General features: G+C 44.5%; 1 protein-coding gene across 3 annotated transcripts in view; it reads right to left on the minus strand.

Moving 5' to 3' along the window:
- Nucleotides 1-15,098: 15,098 nt before the first annotated feature.
- LOC137518675 (gastrula zinc finger protein XlCGF26.1-like) overlaps nucleotides 15,099-23,095 on the minus strand; it is a 45,187-nt gene continuing 37,190 nt past the window's right edge. For 2 of the 3 annotated variants that reach the window (XM_068236827.1, XM_068236825.1), the window contains exon 7: nucleotides 18,312-18,569. In XM_068236827.1, the coding sequence (XP_068092928.1) occupies nucleotides 18,395-18,569 (175 nt within the window). In that variant the 3' untranslated portion in view covers nucleotides 18,312-18,394. Of the gene's footprint in view, nucleotides 18,570-23,095 lie in introns of all 3 variants that reach the window. The other variant, XM_068236826.1, reaches the window with a different exon arrangement.

Genomic DNA, 23,095 nt, shown 5'->3' on the forward strand with positions numbered 1-23,095 from the left:
ATGTGGTATTGCCGTACTCAGGAGAAGTAGTATAATGTGTTTTGGGGTGTATTTTTACACATACCGATGCTGGGTGGGAGAAATATCTCTGTAAATGACAATTTTTTAATTTTTTTTTTTTTACACACAATTGTCCATTTACAGAGATCTTTCTCCCACTCAGCATGGGTATGTGTAAAAATACACCCCAAAACACATTATACTACTTCTCCTGAGTACGGCGATACCACATGTGTGGCACTTTTTTGCACCCTAACTGCGCTAAGGGGCCCAAAGTCCAATGAGTACCTTAAGGATTTGTTCAGAAGACAGCAAGCAATGGGCAGCGCTCACAGGCTGCAAGTGAAGTGAAAGCTCCAGAGATATGCCCAGCCCCTTGGGGCTAAATACACACCTTGAATACAAATCAGATGCAAATTATGTGCTAACACTAATCTAAATTCTAAAATTTGAATGCAAGCTGACACCCCTGGAGGCAGCTAGCCTGAAGTATACTTAAGTTTTGTACAGCAGAAGGAAATGGCAGCGCTTCCAAACAGACGCTGCACCTGAATGCATCTGATTTGTATTCAAGGTGTGTATTTAGCCCCAAGGGGCTGGGCATATCTCTGGAGCTTTCACTTCACTTGCAGCCTGTGAGCGCTGCCCATTGCTTGCTGTCTTCTGAACAAATGTGTATACCATTTATGGCTAGCTGCACCAGGTAAGGATTATGATTTTAATTTTAGACTAGCTAGGGTTCACTGTTTGGATATGTTTCACTGTTGAATATGTTTCACTGTTACATTAGTTTTACATTAGTTTGAGGTTTTAACCTTTTTTTTGGACAATTTTCATTGTTTGAACATGCTTCACTTTTTTATATGTTTCACTGCTAGATTAGTGGTTAGTTTCTCTCCTATGGGGCACGTCACCGCCGTTGGAGAGTCTATTAGGGATAATTTGTGCACAACTTATGCTGAAGCTAACGCCCCCCTTTACTGTACCTGTTTTGAATGCAAGGTGTGTAACCTGCCCATTATTTGAGCTCTGCATACCTGCGCAGGTAGTCAATTCAGGTGCAGCGTCTGTTTGGAAGCGCTGCCATTTCCTTCTGCTGTACCTTAAGGATTTCACAGGTCATTTTGAGAAATTTCGTTTGAAGACTACTCCTCACGGTTTAGGGCCCCTAAAATGCCAGGACAGTATAGGAACCCCACAAATGACCCCATTTTAGAAAGAAGACACCCCAAGGTATTCCGTTAGTAGTACGGTGAGTGCATAGAAGATTTTTTTTGTCACAAGTTAGCGGAAAATGACACTTAGCGGAAATTGATTTTTATTGGTTTTTTTCACAAAGTGTCATTTTCCGCTAACTTGTGACAAAAAAAATCTTCTATGCACTCACCGTACTACTAACGGAATACCTTGGGGTGTCTTCTTTCTAAAATGGGGTCATTTGTGGGGTTCCTATACTGTCCTGGCATTTTAGGGGCCCTAAACCGTGAGGAGTAGTCTTCAAACAAAATTTCTCAAAATGACCTGTGAAATCCTTAAGGTACCCATTGGACTTTGGGCCCCTTAGCGCAGTTAGGGTGCAAAAAAGTGCCACACATGTGGTATCGCCGTACTCGGGAGAAGTAGTACAATGTGTTTTGGGGTGTATTTTTACACATACCCATGCTGGGTGGGAGAAATAACTCTAACAATTGTGTGTAAAAAAATCAAAAGATTGTCATTTACAGAGGTATTTTTCCCACCTAGCAGGTATGTGTAAAAATACACCCCAAAACACATTATACTACTTCTCCCGAGTACGGCGATACCACATGATTGGCACTTTTTTGCAGCCTAACTGCGCTAAGGGGCCCAAAGTCCAATGAGTACCTTTAGGATTTCACAGGTCATTTTTGTTTCAAGACTACTCCTCACGGTTTAGGGCCCCTAAAATGCCAGGGCAGTATAGGAACCCCACTAATGAACCCATTTTAGAAAGAAGACACCCCAAGGCATTCCGTTAGGAGTATGGTGAGTTCATAGAAGTTTTTATTTTTTTGTCACAAGTTAGCGGAATTTGATTTTAATTGTTTTTTTTCACAAAGTGTCATTTTCCGCTAACTTGTGACAAAAAATAAAATCTTCTATGAACTCACCATACTCCTAACGGAATACGTTCTTTCTAGAATGGGGTCATTTGTGGGGTTCCTATACTGCCCTGGCATTTTAGGGGCCCTAAACCGTGAGGAGTAGTCTTGAAACCAACAATGTCGCAAAATGACCTGTGAAATCCTAAAGGTACTCATTGGACTTTGGGCCCCTTAGCGTACTTAGGGTGTAAAAAAGTGCCACATATGTGGTACCGCCGTACTCAGGAGAAGTAGTATAATGTGTTTTGGGGTGTATTTTTACACATACCCATGCTGGGTGGGAGAAATATCTCTGTAAATGACAATTGTTTGATTTTTTTTTTTACACACAATTGTCCATTTACAGAGATATTTCTCCCACCCAGCATGGGTATGTGTAAAAATACACCCCAAAACACATTATACTACTTCTCCTGAGTACGGCGATACCACATGTGTGACACTTTTTTGCAGCCTAGGTGCGCTAAGGGGCCCAATGTCCTAATCACAGGTCATTTTGAGGCATTTGTTTTCTAGACTACTCCTCACGGTTTAGGGCCCCTAAAATGCCAGGGCAGTATAGGAACCCCACAAGTGACCCCATTTTAGAAAGAAGACATCCCAAGGTATTCCGTTAGGTGTATGGCGAGTTCATAGAAGATTTTATTTTTTGTCACAAGTTAGTGAAAAATGACACTTTGTGAAAAAAAAACAAAAATCAATTTCCGCTAACTTTTGACAAAAAATAAAATCTTCTATGAACTAGTCATACACCTAACAGAATACATTGGGGTGTCTTTTTTCTAAAATGGGGTCAGTTTGTGGGGTTCCTATACCGCCCTGGCATTTTACGGGCCCAAAACCGTGAGTAGTCTGGAAACCAAATGTCTCAAAATGACTGTTCAGGGGTATAAGCATCTGAAAATTTTGATGACAGGTGGTCTATGAGGGGGCGAATTTTGTGGAACCGGTCATAAGCAGGGTGGCCTTTTAGATGACAGGTTGTATTGGGCCTGATCTGATGGATAGGAGTGCTAGGAGGTGACAGGAGGTGATTGATGGGTGTCTCAGGAGGTGGTTAAAGGGGAAAATAGATGCAATCAATGCACTGGGGAGGTGATCGGAAGGGGGTCTGAGGGTTTGGCCGAGTGATCAGGAGCCCACACGGGGCAAATTAGGGCCTGATCTGATGGATAGGAGTGCTAGGGGGTGACAGGAGGTGATTGATGGGTGTCTCAAGGTGTGATTAGAGGGGGGAATAGATGCAAGCAATGCACTGGAAAGGTGATCAGGGCTGGGGTCTGAGGGCGTTCTGAGGGTATGGGCAGGTGATTGAGTGCCCTAGGGGCAGATAGGGGTCTAATCTGATGGGTAGCAGTGACAGGGGGTGATTGATGGGTAATTAGTGGGTGTTTGGAGGAGAGAACAGATGTAAACACTGCACTTGGGAGGTGATCTGATGTCGGATCTGCGGGCGATCTATTGGTGTGTGTGGGTGATCAGATTGCCCGCAAGGGGCAGGTTAGGGGCTGATTGATGGGTGGCAGTAACAGGGGGTGATTGATGGGTGGCAGTGACAGGGGGTGATTGATGGGTGATCAGTGGTTTATTACAGGGAAGGACAGATGTAAATAATGCCCTGGCGAATTGATAAGGGGGGGGTCTGAGGGCAATCTGAGCGTGTAGGCGGGTGATTGGGTGCCCGCAAGGGGCAGATTAGGGTCTGATCTGATGGGTAACAGTGACAGGTGGTGATAGGGGGAGATTGATGGGTAATTAGTGGGTGTTTAGAGGAGAGAATAGATGTAAACACTGCGCTTGGGTGGTGATCTGATGTCGGATCTGCGGGCGATCTATCGGTGTGGGTGGGTGATCAGATTGCCCGCAAGAGGCAGGTTAGGGGCTGATTGATGGGTGGCAGTGACAGGGGGTGATTGACAGGTGATCAGGGGGGATAGATGCATACAGTACACAGGGGGGGGGGGGTCTGGGGAGAATCTGAGGGGTGGGGGGGGTGATCAGGAAGGGGCAGGGGGGGGGGTAAAAAAAAATAGCGTTGACAGATAGTGACAGGGAGTGATTGATGGGTGATTAGGGGGGTGATTGGGTGCAAACAGGGGTCTGGGGGGTGGGCAGGGGGGGTCTGAGGGGTGCTGTGGGCGATCTGGGGCAGGGGGGGGATAAATCAGTGTGCTTGGGTGCGACATAGGGTGGCTGCAGCCTGCCCTGGTGGTCCCTCGGACACTGGGACCACCAGGGCAGGAGGCAGCCTGTATTATACACTTTGTATGCGGCGATCGTCGGGTTAACATCCCGCCGGCGCTTCCGTATGGCTGGCGGGATGTTGCGGCGGGTGAGCGGTGACAGGCGCCGGTTAGGATCGCGTCACGGATGACGCGATCGCTCCGCCCATGCCCCTACAAGGACCGCCGCCATTTGTCTATACGTTGGTCCTTGCGGGGTCCACTTCCCGGCCGCCAATTTTCAATACGGCGGTCGGGAAGTGGTTAAGAACTCCTATATGTTTTCCAGGGTTCCCAAATGAGATCAAATCTTGTCATGCTCAATACTATAAAAATATACCCGATCCATTATCATCATTAGGTCTAGACGTTGGGTAACTAGTGATAACTCTAGATCTGTGGGTTTCCGTTTGAAGGCTATTGACCACTGAGCGGCTAGTAGCATATATCTATATTAAGGCCTAAATCTACCTGGCACATCATCATTGAAGGTATATAACAGGGCCTGGGAGGCGGATAACGAAACCGGAAAGCCAAACACCTCCCTAATCATGGTTTTCCATGAGTCCCAGAACCACTGTGCTCTGGGGCAGTCCCAAAAGACATGCAATATCGTTCCCTCCATTCCACACCCTCTAAAGCAAGTCGATGGGACCGAGGGATATATTTTATGAATTTTAGCCGGGGTGTAATACCAGCGAAACAAGATCTTGAGCGCCGTGTCTTTAACCATATTAGATTTGACTACACCAGAGACAGCGGTTCGGATATAAGACCAATCTGTTAGATCAAATTGAGTTCCTAAGTCGCGCTCCAGGCTCTCATATATATCAATTTATTCTCACTATCGCAACCTAGCAACTGGGCATATAGGGATGAAATTAATCCTTTTCGTCGTGAAAATCCAAAATAGAGTGACTCAAACATTGAAGGTTCAAACTCTGGGGGTGAAGGAAAAATGGAGGAGAAGTAATGTTTTATTTGACAAAAGCGGAATACCTCCTCCGGGGGAGCGTCTTGACTAAATCTGAGTATGTTAAATGTAATTGGAACCTCCCTAATCCAGAATTTATTAGCAGTAAAAAGGCCTTTATCCCTCCACCAGGAAAACAGTTGTGGGTTCCTAAAAGCCGGAATAAAACGAGGATTACCAAAAATAGAGATCCTGGAGGATGGAAGGGTCATGAGCTTATATGAAGTGACAATTGAGATCCACAGCTTAGTTAGTGACGATACAATCCTGTTCCTGCCAGCGAGAGTTGATATGTCTCTTTTAGATACAACCGTGACCAATGTAGATAAGTAAAATGGGAAGACTGTGGTAGATTCAAATTGATACTCTGGGGGTTAGAATTTATTCCCCAATCTAAGATTTGACTAAGTTTAGAAGCCAAGTAATAATGCCATAGGCTGGGTAAACCAATACCACCCTGTAAAGGGGGTCTATACAGGACTTGTGCTCTAATTCTAGCTGGTTTGCCATCCCAAATAAACTTATTAATCTGTGACTGTATGCTAGATAAAGATTTTTTAGATATAGTTATTGGGAGCATGCGGAACAAATATAACAGCTTGGGGAGAATGATCATTTTACATGCCACACATCTACCTAGCCATGAAACCTTAAATGAGGACCATGTTTTCAAGAGTTGAGTAATATTATTAACTGCATGTGAGAAGTTAGTACTGTACAGGTCCCCGTAGCCGGGTGTGAGAAAAACTCCCAAATATTTAAATTTAGTTTTACTCCATTTGAACCCGTAAGTAGAGTCTAACCATTTAATTGTATGTGGATAGAGATTAATCGGGAGGGCTGTGGATTTAGAGGGATTTACCTTAAGGCCAGAAAATATGGCGAACTTATCCAGTATTTGGAACAAATTGGGCATGGTTGTTATAAGTCTAGTCAAGAACAGGAGAGCATCGTCAGCATACAAGGTTAATTTAATATTGTCAATTCCATAACCATGGATGTCAGGATGTCGTCTAATCGCCACCGCCAGAGGCTCTAGAGCGAGAGCGAATAGCAATGGGGAGAGAGGGCAACCCTGACGGGTCCCACGTTTGAGTTGAACAGGAGCAGATGATGCACCAGGGATGCGGATCACTGTAGATGGGGAGTCATACAATGCTGAAACTGCTGTAATTATAGGGCCATTTAGGCCAAAGCCTTCCAAAACAGCGGTCAAATACTGCCAACCCACTGAATCAAATGCCTTACTAATATCTAAATACAACATCATAAACCTTGAGTTTTTAAGTTCAGCATCCTGTAAAATGTTAACAGCTAATCTAACATTATCAGAGCCTTGCCTGCCTGGGAAAAATCCAGTTTGAGTAGGAGCGACAAGATCACGCACCATAGAGCCTAATCTAGAAGCTAGGATTTTAGCAAAGAGTTTGATATGATTGTTAAGGATAGATATAGGTCTGATTCCTGCCGGGGTAGAGTGATCCATATCCGGTTGAGGAAGCAGGGTCATATTGGCCAATAGCATTTCAGAAGGGAGTTTTTCACCATGGAGAACAGCATTAAACATAGATGTCAGAGGGTGCAATAGTGTGTCAGCAAATTTTTTATAATATAAAGGAGAAAACCCGTCTGGGCCCGGGGCAGTAGAGGATCTAAGTGACTTAATTGAATCTAATACTTCCATGGGGGTGATCGGAGCATTAAGAGCATGCAGCTGATCTAGTGAGAGGGAGGGCAACTGTAAGGTGTCCAACCATGCTCTAAGTTCCGTAATGTTGGATGATATTTCGGTTCCCAACAGATTTTTATAATATTCCTCAAATATTTAAGACTTTAGGAGGTAGTACCTCCTCTCCGCCTCCAGGACTTTTTAATTTAAAAACGTGGGGGTTTATAATATTGATTTAATTTACGTGCAAACTGAGTAGAGGGGTTATTGCCTCGTAGGAGGAACTTTGCTTTGGAGAACGTCAACGCTTTGGCATGAGAGTTATCTAGTATAGAGTTCAATTCGGTTCTCTTCAGGTTATTTTCATGTAAAATTTCCCTAGTTGTTGTTCCATAATGTCGTTTATATAGTAAGTCTAGTTCGGCTGTTAGGGCCCTTTTCCACTAGAGCGATTGTGATTGCTGTATCGCAAAATCACAAATCGCTAGTGATTTTTAAATCGCTAGGGTTGTTACTTTATCATAGAAATCACGAGCAGTATTTTCCACTACAGTGATTCGATTTGGAAATCGCTAATCGCAAATCGCTATCGCTTGCTGGAGCGATTTTTACAATGATAATGCAATGCAAATGAAAATCGCAAATCGCATAACAATTAATGAAAAATCGCAATCGCTGGCGTTTGTGATTGCGATTGCTAGTGGAAAAGGGCCCTAATGTCTGAATTCTTTGTGATTTTAGTTTCTTTGCCTGTGCAGCTTTTGTCATAAAGATACCTCTCAGAACTGGCTTATGTGCTGCCCACCTTAGAATAGGGGAGGTGTTATCCTCATTGTTAAACAAGAAATATTCCTCCAACTCTCCCATCACAGATTGTCTATCTGAATCCTCAGCCAAAAGAGAGTCGTTGAGTCTCCAGTTGCCGGGATTGAAGGGTATGCCAAGACCAGTCAAGGAGGACTGAACCATATGATGGTCAGACCAACCACAAGTAATGATATCCGAGGAGGAAGAGTTGGAGGCAAGTATTGGGGACAAGTAAATGTAGTCTAAGCGGGCATAGGATTGACGAGGGTGAGAGAAAAAGGTATATTGCCTACATCCGATGTTATGGGCTCTCCATATGTCTATAACTTTAGCTCTAGAGAGGAAGCTAGTGAGTTTTCTCGGGAAGGTTTGCGCAAAAGGAGATTGAACCGATCTATCCAGAAGTGGATTAGCTACCGCATTGAGGTCTCCTGCAACTATCAAGTGTGTTGAGGATAGTCTATCCAGTTGGGATGATAAAAGTTGTAAAAAGGTAGTTTTAGAGGCATTGGGAGCATAACAATCAATGTAACAGCTTTACCCTCCAGAATACCTTTGAGAATTAAAATTCTGCCCTCCGGGTCCATGAAGGAATCAATAAGTGTGAATGAGACTGAATTATGAAACACTATGGCAACTCCTCTAGCTTTTTTAGTAAATGAGGCATAATAGGCCTTGTTATATGACCGGTGCAAAAAAGTGGGTATTTTAGAGTTAAAGGGAACCAGAGAGGATTCAATATACATACCTGGGGCTTCCTCCAGCCCCATACGCACGGATCGCTCCCACGCCGCCGTCCTCCGCTGCCTGGATCCGCCGCCACCGGGTCCCGTCATTGCCGCGAGTCGGCAAGTCGGCCGGCGGACGCGGCCAATTCTCCGCATTACAGGGTGCTCTCTCTCCATACAGATACGCATGTGGCTGCTTACTGCGCTGCCGCATGCGTACATGTATGGAGGGAGCCCCTGTGATGCGGACAATTGGCCGCGTCCGCCGGAAGTGACGGGCCCGGTACCGGCGGATCCAGGAAGCTGAGGACGGCGGCGTGGGAGCGATTCAGGCTTATGGAGCTGGAAGAAGCCCCAGGTATGTATAAAATCATTTTCTTTTTTCAACCCCCCGTTCCTCTCTGGTTCCCTTTAACAAAATGCGTCTCTTGTAAAAATAAGATTGAGGCTTTCAGGCTCTGATAATGTTGAAATGCTTTTCTACGTTTGACTGGCTCATTTAACCCCTGGACATTATGTGTTATCATATTGAACAGTCTAGGCATGAGAAAACTGTAACGATAAACAATATAGCATTTACACTTTGTGGCTCATTATCTTTTTGAATAGACAGGACTCCTGTGGAATGAGAAGAAAAACTCAAATATACTAAGATTGCAGGAACATAGCTACTTAAACCAAAACATATAAAAGAGACATAAAATCAACATTATCTCTGGGCAATCACTCCTAACTGTCCCACGACTAGTAGGCCCAGAAACTCTCAGTGGCTTAACCAGGACCACACTGAGAGGGGGGGGGGGGGGGGGGGTAATACCCGTATCACTAAACCCAAATTGGGTAAAGAACAGTTAAAGTGGTGCAGCGGTGAAGGACCGTTTCCCTGCCATTTTAAGTGTTAGAGCGCCAAGAGCGGGGAGCGTTGTTCAATGGTTGTTTACGATATTTCTCCAATTGAGCGAGAGTGACTTGTAGGCCTAGGGAGTTCAAAAGAGACACTCCTTGCTCCAATGTAGATATGACGTGGACTTTGCCATCACAGGAAAGTAGAAGTTTAGTGGGGAAGGAGCCAGGGACCTGCGTCGTCGTAACGTGAACTGTGACAAGTCAGTGAAGACTTTGATGTTGCTATATGGATCCGGAAGTTGCCTATTCTGACGCATGAAAGAAGAAAAAGCATCTTTAACATGGTAAAATTGAAAGCATGCTATGGAGTCTCTAGGAATCCTCTCAGGTAGAAAAGCGGGCTTAGGCAGCCTGTGAGCCCGTCCAATTGTATACTCAATGCTGGAAAACTGAGGTACCGCTGACCTGACCATTTCTATCAAGTAACCCTTCAGTTGTGCACTATTTATCGATTCATCGATGCCCCTGAATTTAAGATTACAGCGGCGATTACGGTCCTCTAGGTCAGCAATCTTCAGCTGAGTAGCCTCGTTAGCAGAATCATGGCGTTCAAGCTCAGTAACAGTCTTATTATGTTCCTCAATTAACATGGAGACACTGTCTTCAGTAAGTGATACACGAGCTCCTAGATCATCATAAAACTGTTGCATAGAGTTTGCTATAGTCAGTATCTTGTTTGACATGGAGGTTTCCAGAGCAATCATCATATCTTTAAGAAAAGCACGGTCCACAGGCTGATTGGAATCAGGAATCTCTGCAAATGCACTGCTGTGGCCTGTGACTGCTGTGAGCAGGGAGAGAGCTTCTGCCTGTGAGTCTACCGGGCCTGACAGCCTGGGCTTAGATTTGGCTGGGCTAAGAAAGGTGGGGGAGGGTATCCCCTGTTCAGAGGACTCTGAGGCTGATGGGCTGCGGGTCAGGGCCACATTGGATGCCTGCTTAGCGGGTACTTGTGAGGCGCTTCCGCGGCTGGATGCGGAATTCTGTACGTTTGCCGCCTGTTTATTGCTATGGGACGCGTTCGTCATGCGTACTGGCAAAGCGGACTTACGCGTCCTGGAGGAGCCGGCGCCATCTTGTTCTCCATGTGGCCCAGGTCTTCTCCGCTTGAACATGTCGGGGATGCGTTGTGGGCGCTGGATATCCTGCTGTGAGGTGCTGGAGGCTTCCATCTCCTCCTCCGCTGGGGTTTGGGTCCGATTTTCCCCGCCTGGCATGCTTTAATGTGTCGCTTTTGCTGGCTGGGATCAGGAGCTCTTCACACTGCTGCCATCCATGCTGAGCTCCGGCCACGCCCCCCAGCTTAAGTATTTTAAAGGATGTTTTTCAATAAAAATAAAATAGCAATTTAAAGCACTAAGAGGATCGAGTGGTTGAAATACATGTGTTGAGAACTCTGAGCAGAACCTTTATTCGGGGTACCGACAATTTTTAATTAAATTTGAAGATCTATTTATCCATCTGCACTGACATCACAATATTCTTCTCTTGCAGGTATGCATTTGACTCTATGTAAGATCCTCTGAATATCCTCTGACTAATTGATTGATCTGCGTTCTGAATCCTGCATTGCTTATTTCTTTTCTCAAATGGTAAACATAATTAACTGAGGCCATTTCCTGCTACTTCTTACCTGTTCAATAGAAGCTTTGCATATGCTTGACTAGCCCTGCCCCGTGAGACAAATTGGCTAGTAAATTCTCACCTGATATCAGTCTGCCTATTAAATTCAAACTCACTTAGGACCTATATCAGTAGATCTCAAAAAGGTCAGCAAGACCTTTGGTCAGCAGGGCATAATCTTAAAGGGTGTATAAGACACCCAGAATTAGCCCAGAATTGAACCAGAAGAGAACAGATGAGAACAAACACAAAAAAACTCTCCATGGCTGCTCATCTGCTGATTTAACACTGGTATGATCTTTTCTCTTTGATTTCCCAGACCTCCATCATCAGCTCATGTTTGTTAATCCCTGACCTACCCTCATTGCAACCATCCACATACGCCTGATAAATTCACACAAACTACCCTGCACTCTTTAACTCTGACACTTATTTTGCCTAATTATACGCACACCAACTTGCAAAATGTTTAATATCCTTTTTACAGCCATTATCCTGTCAGCCCCACAACTCAAAATACCTACATCACTCACCCCTCCCGCTGCCAGCAACAACATTTACATTGCTCCTTCGCTACTACCATCCTCTCTTCTCTCTACTCATGAACTATTCTTATTTCTCAAGTCACACATACCTTCCTCCACATCTCTTAAACAGCCCTCTGTCACATACAAATCACATACTCTCCTCTCATCTCTGCCTACTACTCCTACTTGCTGCTGGGGACACATCACCCAATCCAGGACCCTCTCCTATACCTCACTGCACTCTGGTAAACACCACATCCCGCACTGACCATCCTCACTCCTCCACACACATTAACCGAAGTAACCTGATCACCATTCCTTGCCTTCCCAGCTCTCCCCCTCACATATCTGGGGCCCTCTGGAATGCCCGCTCTGTAGTCAACAAACTAGCTCACGTCCATGATCTGTTCATCACTTATGTTTTCACCTTCCTGGGGCTCATGGAGACATGGCTAACCCCATCTGATACTGTGTCTCCAGCTGCCCTCTCATACAGTGGCCTCAAGTTCAGCCACACACCTAGATCGGGTGACAAACATGGGGGTGGGAATTCTTTCTGAACACTGCTCCTTTATACCGCTTGCACCTGCACCTTCTCTGGCTTTCTCTTCTTTTGAGGCTCATGCTGTCCGCATCTACTCCCCTCACCACTTCCAGGTTGCTGTCCTCTACCGTCCTGCTGGACCAGCCTCCACCTTCATTGATCACTTTTCCGCATGGCTTCCCCACTTTCTATCCACCAACATTCCTTCCATCATCATTGGGGACTTTAACATCCCCATAGATAATAACTGTTCCACTACCACAAAATTTCTCTCACTCACCTCATCCTATGACCTCTCCCAGTGGTCCTCATTTCCCACCCACAAAGATGGCCACACTTTGGACCTAGTTTTTACCTGGCTCTACCCAGTTTCCACATTTAATAACTCTTCATTCCCACTTTCAGATTACAATTTCATAACTTTTACAATCAGCCCCTCCCTGCCTCCTCCAGCTACTGTAGTGCAGCCATCACGCTTATACAGGAATTATCACAACCTCGACCTCTGCTCCCTAGCCGATTCTCTAAAACCCCCTGGGCTCCCTGTCGTCCTACACTGACCCAGAGTTAGCATCCATCTACTACTCCACCACAGTCACCGCTGTCATGAACACAGCCGCCCCTCTCACCAACTTCCGCCCCGCCACATCAACAGACAGCCCTGGCTGACTGAACCCATCAAACATCTGAAAAGACAGTCCAGGACAGCAGAACGGCAGTGGAGGAAAAGCTCCAATGCACAAGACTTCGTCCATTATAAAAACACGCTGCTCCAGCTCAGGGATGCTCTCTCACTTGCAAAGCAGTCATACTTCTCTACACTTATTTCTTCACAATCCAATAACCCTAAACAAATTTTTAACACCTTCAGCTCTCTTCTACACCCCCCGCCTCCCCCTACAACCACATGCTTGTCTGCAGAAGACTTTACAACATATTTTGTGAGCAAAATTGAAACACTACAGAACAGCTTTTAAAAGCAACCCTCTTCACCGGTCCAATCACCTCTTCTTTTCCTCTCTGCCCAGCAGCTCCCCTTCTATCAACTATCCCTCTCTACATAACCACTCACTCAAACCTCCTCCCTGCTAACAACCTTCTCTGCCTTAACTGAACAGTGTATCTTCACTAATCTCTAAAGCTCATCTCACTACTTGCGCCTTGGACCCTATTCCCTCATCTTATCCCCAGCTCTCCTCCCCCCTTATTCCTGCTTTAACAACACTGTTTAACCTTTCCATCTACACTGGCATTTTCCCTTCTTCATTTAAACAAGCCATCATAATACCCCTAATCAAAAAACCCTCCTTAGACCCTACTGTCCTTTCTAATTACCGCCCAGTCTCTCTCCTTCCCTTTGCCTCCAAACTTCTGGAACGCCACATTTACTCAGAGTTGTCTAACTTTCTCTCTGCTAATTCCCTGTTGGACCCCTTCCAGTCTGGCTTCCGCCCTCAACACTCTACAGAAACAGTTCTCACTAAGGTTGCCAATGACCTCCTAGTTGCTAAAGCCAAAGGCAGATTCTCGGTACTAATACTTCTAGATCTATCCTCCGCCTTCGACACTGTTGATCATACCCTACTTCTCCAGACCCTCTCAACACTGGGCATCAAGGGCCTAGCACACTCCTGGATCAACTCTTACCTGTCTGGACATTCCTTCATGGTCTCCTATGCCAATACCAACTCCTCTCCGTGCCCACTGTCTGTGGGAGTACCACAAGGGTCCGTCCTTGGACCCCTCCTCTTTTCCCTTAACACCCATGGCCTGGGACAAATAATAAGCACTTTTTGGTTTCAATATCACCTCTATGCTGATGACACCCAAATGTATTGTTCTGCCCCAGACATCTCCACAATACTATCAAAAGTAACCGAATGTCTATCCACTGTATCTACATTTGTCATCCCGCTTCCTCAAACTATAATATGAGCAAAACGGAGATTGTGATCTTTCCACCTTTGCTCTCTGTTCCACCTCCCATTGTCACAATCAATGTAGAGAACACCTCAATAGCATCAACCCCCAAAGCTCATTGCCTAGGGGTAACTTTGGACTCTGAGCTCTCCTTTAAACCACATAACACTAACTACCTCCTGCTACTTCCATCTCAAAAACATTTCCAGAATCCGTCCCTTCTTTTCACAAGAAGCAACTAAAATGCTTGTGCATGCCCTAATCATCTCCCGTCTTGACTACTGCAACACCCTACTCTGTGGTCTACCAAAAAGCAGACTGGCACCTCTCCAATCCCTACTAAACTCTGCTGCCCGTCTCATCCACCTCTTCTAGATCCTCTGAGGCAGCCCCTCTCTGCCAATCCCTCTATTGGTTACTAGGTGCCCAAAGGATCCAGTTTAAAAACGTCTCAAGCTTGCATACAAAGCTCTACACAAGCTATCGCCTCCATACATTTCCTCTTTAATCTCCAGATACCTCCCCGCCCGGACCCTCCATTCCTCACAGGAGACCCTTTTGTCCTCCAGCCTAGTCACCTCCTCTCACTCTAGCATCCAAGTCTTCTCACGGGCTATCCCTTTCCTTTGGAACTCTCTCCCTCAACCGGTTTGTCATGCCACGAGTCTGGAAACCTTTAAATGTACTCTGAAAACACACCTGTTCAGACAAGCCTATAATTTGCTATAGGCAGCACTGAAGGCTCACTGGCTCACCCACTAATCCTTATGTTTCCTTCCCTTTTGTTTCCTCCCCACTGCCCTCTAGATTGTAAGCTCGCAAGGGCAGGGACCTCCTCCTAGTGTTTCTCATACTGCTGTAATTTTAACATATACACATGTACCAACTACATATTAACTATGTATGTATTTGTATTTATGCTATTCAATGTCATGACTGTACAGTGTCTTGTATTTCTTATGTATATTTGTTCCCCATTATTTGTTTGTATTATGTACAGCGCTACGGAAGATGTTGGCGCTATATAAATAAAAAAATAATAATACATGTAAATCTTAGTCAATCCATAAAATAATTTTATTAAGTTTTAAAATCAATAATATTTTCCATAAAACACTTCTGAAAAATCTTTATGGTGTTTGCTTTAGCCCTGAGATCTCTGTGGTACATCAAAATATCTGCAGAGATGATTCTAATTTATTTTTTTGCTGATCATTCATGTCATATAACATCCTATAATAGTTCTAGTTTTCTAACTTAACAGATTCTGAAGCTGCATAAATTCATATAATTCAGTTAAATATGTAAAAAAAATATTGGCTTTGCCTGTCATATTGCTATATACCAAACAAAATATAAAAACAAATATATTATTGATATATTTAAAGAGAGTCTAAAGTGAAATCTAAAACATAAAACAGATACTTACGGTACCTAAGGAGAGGGAAGGCTCTGGGTCCGAAGACAGGCCACTCCATACTGTGCATGCGTGATTGCCCTCTCTCACGCAGTACAGAGCTGCCAGTTTTTGAAAGCCCGAGTGCTTCTGAAAACTGCAGAAGTCTCCCGCGATTTTAACAGAGAGGCCTGCGGGGGGATGAGGAGACCGGGAGGAGAATGAGAAGGCTTTATAGGATCCAGAGCCTTCCCTCTACTTGGGTAAGAATCTGTTTTTTGTTTTAGATTTCACTTTAACATGGTGGATAAAAAGGTTCAAGAATAATTACTTCCAACAACTGAGCAGACGGAGAAATAAAAAAAAAAAAAAAGAATGTTACATGTAATTTTGGACTTTGCTTTAAGTTGAAATCAATATAGTGTAAAAATATATTTATATAAAAAGACAATACACAGAACATTTATATCACGCTTTTCTCCTGGCAGACTCAAAGCGCCAGAGCTGCAGCCACAAGGAAAGAGAAGTGTAATGCTGGGAATACACGGTACGTTTTTGTACTGTGTAATCGAGCCGCTGATGGCTCGATTGATCATTTCGACATGTCCGATCACCCGCTGGATCGATTCCCCGCTCGATACCGCGGGCAAGACAATGGTGAAAAACTAAAAGATAAGAAGCGCCCGCGGGGACGAGCGGGAATCGATCCGGGCGCCCGTGGGGACTCGCCTGAATCGAGCCAGCGGCTCGATTACACGGGCAAAAATGTACCGTGTATGCCCAGCATTAGAGAGTCTTGCTCAAGGTCTCCTTACTGAATAGGTGCTGGCTTACTCAAAAGGAAGAGACGCTATTCAAAACCCGGTCTCCTGTGTCAGAGGAAGAGCCTTTAACCAGTACACTATCCATCCACTGCTGGATATGTATCCGATTTACTGACCAGTTTAAGGTAATGCTATTAATATGACCTTTCATTTTCAAATTACAGTCAACCTTGATTTCTGTAACAAAAAAACAAAAAAAAAAAGACTAATTATACCCATGGAAGTATTGCAACAATACGTTATGCATGTTCATACCATTCACATAAGGTAAATCATCGATATATGGGTGATATTTATCTTCTACCAGATTCAGAAGAAATCTGATAAGATATTGGTCTAATTGCTGCCACCACTTTGAGGTCCATGTGACAGAAAAATAAGCTAGCTATGGGATGGGGTGCAGCTCTTGTACTCTTCCCTCGTCAGAAATCAAAGGGCCTTAGGTTTAAATAGATTTTAGTTAAAGGTACATACACACCTTCATTAGTGTCGCCATTAGGATGGAGCTCAATCCTGTGGTTGACACTGGTGGGAAGAGCACCGCACAGACACGCTGCTCTGGTATAACAGAGTGATGCATACTGTCTATAGGTGTGACACAGTAACGCAGCGCACGATGCAGAGGCTTCCAACAGTATAGATAAGGTGGGGTATAATGTGCAACCACAAGAAGAATTGGGGTCCCCATACACATGCTAGATTCTCAGTTGAGAGGATTGTAAATGGCTGCTTCGGCCTAGTTACATCTAGCCTGTGTGAGGGGCTTTAGATGTGATTATCAAATTCTGAAATTCCCTCAGGAACAAGAAGAGGATCCATCTGGGTGGAGACACTGACCTCCGAAAAACACCTGTACTCAGTAGAGCTCTGACCAATAGGACTGGGAATGTTCCTTTCAGCCAAGGGACATTAAGTGTGTACAAAGCTTTAGTGCAAGGATTTGTCTCAACATCCGAATCGGCAGCAAGGATTTGGAATGGTACCTATAATCATAATTGTTAACGGCAAGAAAATATTTTCTATCAGCTGCAGAATTCCACCCATACTGTGCATGCTAGTGCCAAAGTCTCCAGGAGAAAGATCACTACTCCTACCAAATGGTGATGGTCAGTGAGATAGTAATAATCCCAGATTGCATGCAAATTTAAAGCAAACTGGATGCAGCTTAGAATTTGACAAATCAAGTGCACTTCCTAACAATTTTCACTGGCCCTGATCCAAGCTGGAATATGCATTAAATCTGCATGAAAATAAGGACCTATTACAATGTCATACATGTGAAAATGCCATACATGAGTAAGGTAAAAAAAAAAAAAAGGATGTCAAGCACTGATGATCTAGAAACACAAGCTTAACGATATAGTCCAATGGTATAAAGGGAGCAAGGTCCCCCGCAAAGCAGGTTCTTTCGGCGCTGACCATGTAGCTGCGCTATAGCAATGGTGCCATAATGCATGCTCGGGCACAGGTAATTCAGGATTCTGGGGATCACCAGACCCCAAATTACTTCTCCCTCCGAGTTGCCACAACTTGGAGGGGAATAGTATTTGTCACTGGGAATATGAGCGGCAGCAGAATGAGCTGTCATTTAGCTCATCCTGTGCCCAACTCACCAGCGGCGTACATGCATTACGGTATGCATTACTGTGAAATGGGACAGGTCAGAAGATACAGCTCTTCCTAGTAATGTGAAATATCAGAAGCATTCCCATCTGACTGACAACCAAGAGTTCACAAATATCCTATAGCATTTTACTGAACATGACAGTATTATTTCTATACATGCATTTTATACCTTGCAATGACGATATAGTAAATCATTTTCTGTAATTAAATTCTCTGTTTCCCCTCCGCTAGGAAAGAAATGAACACTGAAAAAATATAAATTTGTGATAAGCAAAGCCCTTGATTATAACTAGGTTTCCTATTTGAATGTAAAATGCCATGAACAGAACTTCTGTAAGATAAGAATCTCAAAGCTGCAAAAGTAGCCCACTAGTGCTGCCTTAGCTAAGATATAGAAACCTCATAAAAAAGTGATGCTCAGTCCAGAGGATAGGTTTCTGACCCAAGTAAATATAACATGTAGTTCAAATAAGTTCATGTAATAATAATTCAGAGGCCGTATGTCAGCTGCTAGGAGCCTCAGAGCTGGGAAGCTGGGACTTCTCATTGACGTGATGTTTCTTTGTGTGCTTATGAAGTAATTGCTTGTCAGGAGATGAATACTGGCAAAAGCTGCATTGGAACATCTCCCTGGTGTGGTGGCGGCGTATGTGTAGGTCAAGACTTTTCTTCTGAATACTGAAAAATAAAAGAAGAAAACAATTATTATGCTGAACGAAAAAAAGAAAAACCAAGAACAAAGAACCAGCTTTTGACATTACTGAACAAAGTGTGCTATAAGCAAAGGAAGGATGGAAGTTCCGCACAAAATCCTATGTAGAATATAGTCCCAATTTTATTGGAGAATATAAAAGCTGAACAGCCTGGTAGCTGACATGTTTCGGACACGCAGGTCCTTAATCATAGCACAAGATCATGTTAAAAGCACAATGGCCCATATGCAATTCACTTTTTCACCTGAGTTTTCTCCTAGGTGATAATTTTAAACTTGTCAATAAAATGCCTTTTAAGTCACCAGAAAGCAAGAAAATACTCACAATAATTTTGATAGCCCTTTATCACCAACTTTTTGGTACTTATTCAGTTAAAAAGTGCTGGAGAGTTATTTTAAATCAAAGATGAAAAATTATCTCCTAGGAGAAAACTCAGGTGAAAAAATGAATTGCATATGGCCCAATGAGTATATAATCTAAATCCCACCCCTAGCACAGGTGGGTCAAACGACACACCCTCCCACTCCATCAATGAAGTGAAGAGAGGCAGAGCTAAAAACAGGAAAAACAGATGTATTCCTACAGCATTAAAAGCATAATAATGCATATGAAAAGGATACAATCCGACAGCACAAAATGACCATAAAAAATATATACATATAGATACATATACATAGAGTGTAATCATATGTGCACGCAGAAAGTAATGCTGCCACAAAAAACACACACATAAGAAATGGTTAATGGTTAATGTGTCAAGAGGCAAGGGCCCAGGCAAAAAATCCCCAATGGAAACCCAAACAGGATGACTTAAATAACACAATTCAAATCCCATCTAGTATTCAATCCATGTGGTGCACGTGTCCCCAATTGAAAGATCCAAAAGGCCTCTCTAGTAAGTAATAGTTTTTTCCAATCGCCACCCCGTGACGGTCTGGGGACACGTTCAATCCCCTGAAAAGAAAAAAAGGAGGACAGGTCACCAGCATGGATTTGTGTAAAATGATGGGCCACATTAGATATCCCAGTTGTGAGCCAACCAGGCCCTCTATAATGCTCTGAAATGCGTTCCCTCAGGTGACGGGTGGTACACCCAACGTATTGGGTATGGCACAGTGAGCATGATATCAAGTAGACAACATATTGAGTGTGGCAATTGATGTACTGTTTCATCATAAAAGTCTTGTGGTTATGGAAGGAGACCACCGATTTAGTAATATGATGAACAGCACAGTATTGACACGTAACCATTCCGCATCTATATGAGCCCACTGTGTCCAACCAGCATGGACGATGGGAACCCGAGGTAAATAAACTGGGAGAGAGAATATTACCAAGAGTAGGAACACGTCTGCTCACGAATTTGGTTCCCTTCCTAAGCACATCTCGAATCCGTTCATCTGCATATAAGATCGGCAATGAGTTCTTAATAATGGACACAACCTGGTTGAATTCCGAGCTGAAAGTAGTCACGAAAACCGTGCTATCAGTTCCGTGACCACTACCAGGTTGTGAAGATGAATCAAGTAACTGATCCCTACTCCTACCAAGGGCCAGGCTCCTACCCCTCGAAATCAACCAACGAGGGTAACCTCGTTCCAAAAGATGAGATTCCACGATATCCATCTCCCTACGCAGTGCACCGATGTCAGAGCAATTTCGGCAAGCCCTGACAAATTCGCCTACCGGTACTGCCCGGATGGTGTGAGGAGGATGACAACTATTGGCCCTAAGCGTAGTGTTACCGCTACAGGGCTTGCGATAGGTAGAGGAGGACACCGTGCCAGAAACGGGGTTCCCCAGCAAGGTAACATCCAGGTAACTAATCTGAGATGAGGCCCATGAAAATGTGAACTGCAAATTCAAAAAAGATTGCAATTGAGATAATCGATGAACCCAGAAGCCTCGTCGGGCGTGCCGTCCCAGACAACCAAGAGGTCGTCGATATATCTACCGTACCATACAATATGGTGAGAAAAAACATTCTGATCAGAAAACAAGTGGAGCTCCTCCCACCAAACCATATACAGATTGGCGAGAGAGGGAGAAAATTTGGCACCCATTGAGGCTCCACAGTGTTGTAAAAAATATGCTGAATCAAAAAGAAAATAATTGTGGGCAAGTAAATATTCAACAGCAAGCACGACAAAGGTCCGAAGGTCCGTCGAAAATGACGAGTACCTGGTTACATGATACTCAATAGCCTCAAGGGCAAGGTGGTGGGGGATACAAGAATATAAAGATTTAACATCAATTGTAAGCCAACTGTATCCTTCCACCCACCTAAAATCCCTCAAGCTACTTAACACATGCTGAGTATCACGAATGTAACCAGGCAATCGTCTCACCAAAGGCTGCAGGTGTAGATCCACCCAATCTCCCAGGCGTTCCCCCAGAGAGCCAATTCCAGCCACAATTGGCCTATCCTCTGGAGGAAAGCCCGGTTTATGAATTTTAGGGAGATGGTGGAAAATGGGTGTGACTGGACAAGGTACAGCCAAGTATTGGACTAGTCTAGGAGAAAGGACACCGGTATTCTCACCTAAAGACAGTAAGGAGAAAAGTATCCTCTTAAATTCTTCTGTAGGGTCAGTGGATAACTGGAAATATATATTTGGATCCAAAAGCTGCCCGAGGGCCTCGTTCCTATAAATGTCCGCATCCAGAACGACTACTGCCCCACCCTTATCTGCATTACGTATAACAATGCGAGGATTTCGCCTAAGGGCAATTAGGGCCTGTCGCTCTGGAGCGGACAAATTGGAACCCTTCATGTTCTTTTGAGCAGAAGAGGCCAGTTCCAACAGCTGTTGTTCAACAACGTCCTGAAATGCATCCACTGATGGAGTACGGGCAGAAGCAGGATAGAAGGCCGGATTGCGGATAGGAACCGCCCAGACATCCTCGACAGAAACAGTAGGTACGGTCTCAATGAGCAACTGCTCCAAATGTAAAAGAGACTTTGTATCCTTAAAAGTCTGGATGTCTGGTAACCCTTCCCTCCTCACCTCAGTCTGCCTCACCTCCATATTCTCAGCCTCAAAAAAATGTTTCTTTAGAAGGACCGATCTAACAAATTTATTTACATCTCGAATCGTATCGAATAGATTAAAATGGTGGGTTGGAGCAAAGGGAAGACCCCGGGAGAGAATGGCAATCTCCTCAGATGACAAAATGGTGGCAGAAAGATTCACCACCGAATGCAAAGCATTACAAGTAGAGGGATGCCCGGGGAATTTCCGATGCTTTAAACCCGCTCGTCTGGTGCGGCACTTACCTTTTCTATTGTTGTATCTCCTGAACTTCTTGTAATAGGAGCGAGGAGCAGGGGGTTAACCGTTTTTTGGCGGAAGAATAGGATCAGTTGGAATAGAAGGCACTGCTAAGCCACTAGAGGCACCTCGCTGTCCCTGACCCGAGGCATCCGACCAATCAGACTGAGAGTCGGAAGCCTCCGGGGAACTGAAGGTCACCTTCTTAGGTGGCCTAGACTTAGGTTGACGGGGTAACTGTCTAGGAGACCTGGGCATACTCTCCCAGCGACCCCATTCGTAAACCACTCCCTTTTTATAGTCCTCGACATCACGTAAATATTTGACACGCTTAGTGTCTGATTATAGACTCCAGCTTCTCAATAATCTCTTTAAGTCTTTTATTGAGCTCATCGTGGAGCTGTAAAGTATCAAATTTTGTCAGAGTTCCTCTAATCTCAGACACCTGTGCACGCAAATCCACCAATCGTTGTTCTTCGTATACAATAATGAGCTTCATGAGTTTAATAGAACAATCAGAGAGTATAGCATTCCATTCAATAACAAATTCGTCAGAATATACAGTGGTAGGGACCTTCTTAATGCGTAGACCTCGCGGTATAATATCAGCTACATACTGTTTTAAAGAGAACCCGAGGTGGGTTTGAAGAATATTATCTGCATACAGAGGCTGGATCTGCCTATACTGCCCAGCCTCTGTTGCTATCCCAAACCCCACTAAGGTCCCCCTGCACTCTGCAATCCCTCATAAATCACAGCCACGCTGCTGACAAACAGCTTGTCAGAGCTGGCTGTGTTTATCTCTATAGTGTCAGTCTGCTGCTCTCCCCGCCTCCTGCAGAACTCCGGTCCCCGCCTGCATCCCTTCCCTCTCTGCTGATTGGAGGGAAGGGACAGGGGCAGGGACCAGAGCTATGCAGGAGGCGGGGGAGCAGCCGAGACTGACACTACAGATGTAAACACCGCCTCACAGCACTGCTGTGATTTATGAGGGATTGCAGAGTGCAGGGGGACCTTAGTGGGGTTTGGGATAGCAACAGAGGCTGGGCTGTATAGGCAGATCCAGCCTCTGTATGCAGAGAACATTCTTTAAACACACCTCAGGTTCTCTTTAAGCTAGTGAGGTCCCACCAAACACGTGTTTCCTTCTGCATTAAATTTTCAAGCTGGGTAAATGCCAACTTGAGAGTAACATCTGACTGAATTGAGGAAGTTCCCA

Source organism: Hyperolius riggenbachi, chromosome 5 (assembly GCF_040937935.1).
Source record: "Hyperolius riggenbachi isolate aHypRig1 chromosome 5, aHypRig1.pri, whole genome shotgun sequence".
NCBI classification, from domain to species: domain Eukaryota; kingdom Metazoa; phylum Chordata; class Amphibia; order Anura; family Hyperoliidae; genus Hyperolius; species Hyperolius riggenbachi.